Source organism: Toxorhynchites rutilus, chromosome 1 (genome assembly GCF_029784135.1).
Source record: "Toxorhynchites rutilus septentrionalis strain SRP chromosome 1, ASM2978413v1, whole genome shotgun sequence".
Taxonomy (NCBI): Eukaryota; Metazoa; Arthropoda; class Insecta; order Diptera; family Culicidae; genus Toxorhynchites; species Toxorhynchites rutilus.
Genome location: NC_073744.1, coordinates 102,888,704 through 102,893,517, shown reverse-complemented (window position 1 = coordinate 102,893,517; position 4,814 = coordinate 102,888,704). Strand labels below are relative to the sequence as shown.

Sequence of the window (4,814 nt, the reverse complement as noted above, 5' to 3'; positions counted from 1 at the left end):
TGTAATCGATATAGGCCATGCTTAGGTTCCGCTGGTTATAAACCGCCTGGCCGACTATGGTTGCGTCGATGATGGCCTGGTCTTTGCAGCCATGCGTATTTTTTCTGCATCCTTTCTGCTCTTCTGCGATGATATGGTGTTGTTCGCAGTGGGCAGAAACTTTGGCGGTTATGATGCTGCTTAATATCTTGTACAGACTCGATAGGCACGTTATCGGCCTGTACTTTGATGGGTTCAATGTGTTGCTGTCTTTCGGGAGGAGGAATGTGACGCCACGAGTGGCGAATTCAGGGAGGTTGTGTGGGTCACGTAGCACCTTGTTGAAGCACTCAGCTATCTTTTGATGTGCGACGGTCAGCTTCTTGTGTCAGAAGTTCTGAACACCATCGGGGCCCGGTGCTGCCCAGTTCCTCAGGTACCGTGAGGCTTCGCGGACATCGTTCTCTTCGACGATGATAGCTGGCATCTCTCCAATTTCACCACAACTCTCCTCCTCCCGTCTTAACCACATTTGCCCGTCGCGATGTTGTACTGGGGTCTCCCAAATACCAGCCCAGAAGTTCGTCACATCGCTAATATCTGGCAAACCTTCGCGGTAGTCGGGCTTCTCGTCGCTAATGTGGTCGTAGAACACTTTTCCGTTATCTCTGAACATCCGATTTTGTTCCTGGCGCTTTGCAGAGTCAGAGTAACGTTTCAGCCGTTTAGTTAGGACGCTCAATTGCTGTACCAGTGTGTCGAGTTTTTCCGTCAGCTGGTGAGCTCCCAGCTGGCGAAGTTCAGTAGGCCGCACGATCACAGCAACTTGGCGACATAATTTCGCCGATCTGCTGCCTCTTTTGTACGCCATCAGTCTTTCAATTGCGGCGCGCTTGTTTAGGATCCGTTGCTCCAATCTCCTTCGCCATGGAGGCTCACGCCTTTCACGGAGATGTTGGAGCAGTCCGCCTCTTGGCCTAATACGGTATCCTAAACTTTTGGCGGTCGCCACAGCAGCACAGTAAACTTTCAGTTGCAGCTCCTCCATGTTCTCAGCATCAACCAAGTGCAGCGGAAGAACGTGCTCGTTCATGAGCTTTACTGCACTTGTCAGCCTGCGGGAATGCTGCAACTTCGGGATCCTGGGGCGCGACAATGGGTCTGTGTCGCGGAACTGTGAGATCGCCTCGTCGTAGTGGAAGACCAGATCGCGTAGTAGTTGTTGATCTGGCTGTGGGTCTTTCGGCTCAGGGGGTTGTAGTACTGTGGCCTCCACTGGTGCTGATTAGCGTGCCCCACTCGCGAATGAATTGCTCAGCCGTACTGAACTTCGTCTCGACACATCGCTTGCTCTGTTGTTCCTGGAGCTTATTTCTCTCTGCACCTGCTGCTTGATCTCGTCGACTTGCGTTTGGGAGAGCATGTTGTTGCGTACTATCGCTCTACGCCTCGCGTTCATCGCGTTCTGATCAAGCCTCCCGACGAACTCTGGATACGCTTCCTCGAACATTGTTAGTATTCGAGGGCGACCGCTCATGTCCGTCTCCAAAGCAGTGCAGATGTAATAGGCGCGGATCACGAATTCATTCATTTCGTGTGTCCACATGATCCGGCGCCTAGTGGTACCCACAAGTGTGGACGACTGTCGTCTGGCAGTCGCAACACGTCTCGTAGGCGCAGCGTTTCTTGGGTGATGTCGATGGCAGCTGTTTCCGTGTGGCGGTAGCTCTTCGGGTTGAACCCGGCTGGTGGCCCGCTCTTGTACATCGCCCTCCAGCCGCTGGCCGCTCGCTCTTACTCCCGTTCCAGGACCAGCTCCAGTTCGGGGACCCTCCTCGGGCGATCGCATTCTAAGTATTCTTCGTGAACGTAGCTCCATTTTCTGGGTGTATCTCCTTTGCCCGGGAGACAGCGGGTTGGCAAGGCCTCCATGACCCGGGAGGCCTTCCCCGGGAGAGATATAACGCTCTGACTCGCTCGCACCCCCTCACTTAGCCACTTTCGACACCCGTTCTCGGAGCCAAGACCAGGTGTGTGTTTCCAGTTCACGCCCGATCTAAAAATGTCGTCATATGATCTTCGTGGAGGCGTGAGATAGGAACATTTGAGACCAACAGGCAGGCTCCTACCCTATTTTTTTTTTTTTTTTATCTTCGCTTATTTTTCGTCGGCCTATTTCCGCCACTTTAGTGCCAATCACCGACATCAGGGAGGCGACTCCACCTGTTCCTACCTATCAGACTCAACAACTCATGAGCCGGGCCAACTTCTTTTACTTCCGCTCCGAAGGAAGACGTAACCAGAGATTTTTCACCTCAGAAAATCCCAACGACGCCAGCTGGGATTGAACCCAGGCCGATCGGATTGTGAGGCTGTTACGCTAACCATACAACCACTGGCGCCGTCATGCTCCTACCCTATGTTGATCCCCATTTGAGAACCAGATTTTTTTATTTTTTATTTTTTTTTTTTTGTTGTTATTGAAGTATAATTTTAAAATTTTCTGAAGTTTCATAAATTGCCCTACGCCCTCTCATAAAATCAAGCTTCTTTACTAATAGCTCTGTCGTTTGAGGAGGAAAACCAATCATCAGCGTTGTTTTTAGTTATGAATTGTTATCCGCTTCATTATCGTATTCTTTTGTTCTCATTGTAGTAATAATTAATTAATAAATATAAGACATTTAAAAATCCTACTAACAATCCTCTTGACTCTTTCGAACACATCTTGCTACTTTCCGCTTGAACTCGGGATACGCCTCTCGCCATTCCTTTGCTGCATCGACATTCGCCGGCGACTCGTCGTTCGGATCGGCCAGCATCGAGATCACTGATATTAAGATGGTCTCTACTGTGTGCACCGGCAGCCAGCGCTCGGACGCCTTTTCGTAGCCCCACTTGTCATCGCCAGGCTCATGCAGGATGCTGATGCAAACGTCACCATTGCGATCGATGTTCGGGTGCCAAATCTCTGTGACGAACTTCATTCGTGGTGGCCGCAGAGGGTATTCCTTCGGGAAATGCAGGTGTGCCTTGAAGAAACCGCCCTCATATAACGTGTCTGGAGGTCCGATAATGAGGACTTCCCATCTGAAGATGTCATTGTCGTCGATTAATCCGGCCGAGAATCCTTCAACTGGGTTTTTGCTAAGTTCTGCCAACTGTTTTTTCAGCAGCAACGAAGACTGGAGTTCTGACATTTAAGCTGAACGGTTAAAGTTGGCTTTCACCTAACACTGCACAAAAATGTCGATAGGGTCTTTCTTCCTCTCGTTCCGGGTTATAAATGTTGTTTTCCTGCTGCTGTCGATCGATAAACCTGTGCTTATCCTCCCGATGCCTCCAGGTGTGATAAACAAGAAAATCGATTTAAGAGCAACTACTTTCCTATTAACAAAGGTGCTTTGTGAATTTATCGCGAAAACTAGATGGCTGCCAATGAGCCAAATGAACGATGTTGAACTGCGAACTTGCTATACTGTATGTGTGTGAACAAGCATCACTTCAGTTCAGTCTTGTAGCCACTCAACATGGAGGTTCGAAGAAGACACATTTTTGTTTTTGTTTTCGGTGGACGAAATTTAGAAGTCGTTATACAATTATTACGAGAAAAATGCCAAGATATATGTGTTTTGAGTGCCAGAAAGTGCCTGAAATGCCAAATGCTGAGCCAAAGGATGAAGCGTAACCGTGTACGGGAGGTTACAGAAAAATTTTCTGCTGAAGAACTGGGCTTCGCAACAGCTTCGGATCCAGTATTATCTCTTAGTAATAGGCAAACACCAGAGTATTCCGATCTTCTGATTCCGGAAAATGCTAAGCATTTGATTTTGTAGTTTTTTATTTGTATGATTTTGACGTAGGACTACGTCTTTCATTTCTATACCGGGGTGTAAAACCAAAGTTTCGAGAACGAAAGCGTTACGCAGGAGACCGAGATTTTGAGCGTTAATAGCTCTTAAACAACTGAACGAAATGGTATGATAAACACTTCATTTGAAAGATAAAATGTCTACGCGTCATATACTTGTTACTTTTTCATCCAAAAACTTGTTTCAATAGTCTTAAAATTGCTTTCAAAACAGGCTATTGAAATCAAAAATCGGTATATAAGCGAGCGCCGCTCGTAAACCCACTCAGTTATGATTGAACAGCGATTGGAGCATGTTGTCGCTGTTGTTGTGAAGCTAATTTCGTTTATCATGAAAGCGCTGATGAACGGTGTCACCAAGAGCCTGTTTGTGCACCTAAGGCCAAAAGGGAATCCATCAGGAGGAGAGTGATGCCACGGTTCCGCTTGAAACATCGGTGCAGCCACCACACACACACACACACACACACACATACACGCGCGGAATTCTCGTTGCTATCATCGTTGCTGAAAATAATCTGCCAGTTCCCCTGGGAATTGAAAAATACATTCATGCGAAATAGTTTATTTTAATGTTTTCTATCCATATAACACTGCAACCAAATACATTTGGTTTTGTTATTTTTCAATCAATCGCAATTAACAGGAAAGCTTCTGAATATTTTTTTCCCCATCAGTGGAAATTTTCGTATCCAATATTGGATGCATAACATGAAAAACGGAAAATGTTTCACATCGCGAAAATCAAGTCATTTTCGAGCGATTATTTGCTTTCTACTCATATAATGCTGCGACCAAATACATTTCGTTTTTGATTTATTCAATCAAGTGCGATCAACGTAAGACCACGTCTTTATCGAAACCAAAAATTATTATCGAAACCACGATTTTCGCTAAATGCTCCTTTCAGTTCGACCTGTAAAAAACTTTTCTGTACTCTAATCCATCAAATTTGGAGCCCTGG

At 46.7% G+C, this 4,814-nt stretch overlaps 1 protein-coding gene across 1 annotated transcript; it reads right to left on the bottom strand.

Annotated features, from left to right (window-relative positions):
- Positions 1-2,603: 2,603 nt before the first annotated feature.
- Positions 2,604-3,423, bottom strand: LOC129777287 (ubiquitin-conjugating enzyme E2 G1-like). Its single transcript, XM_055783497.1, has one exon. It carries the CDS (start codon positions 3,177-3,179, stop codon positions 2,676-2,678), a length of 504 nt encoding a protein of 167 aa, XP_055639472.1. The 5' UTR covers positions 3,180-3,423; the 3' UTR covers positions 2,604-2,675.
- Between the last annotated feature and the right edge of the window lie 1,391 nt (positions 3,424-4,814).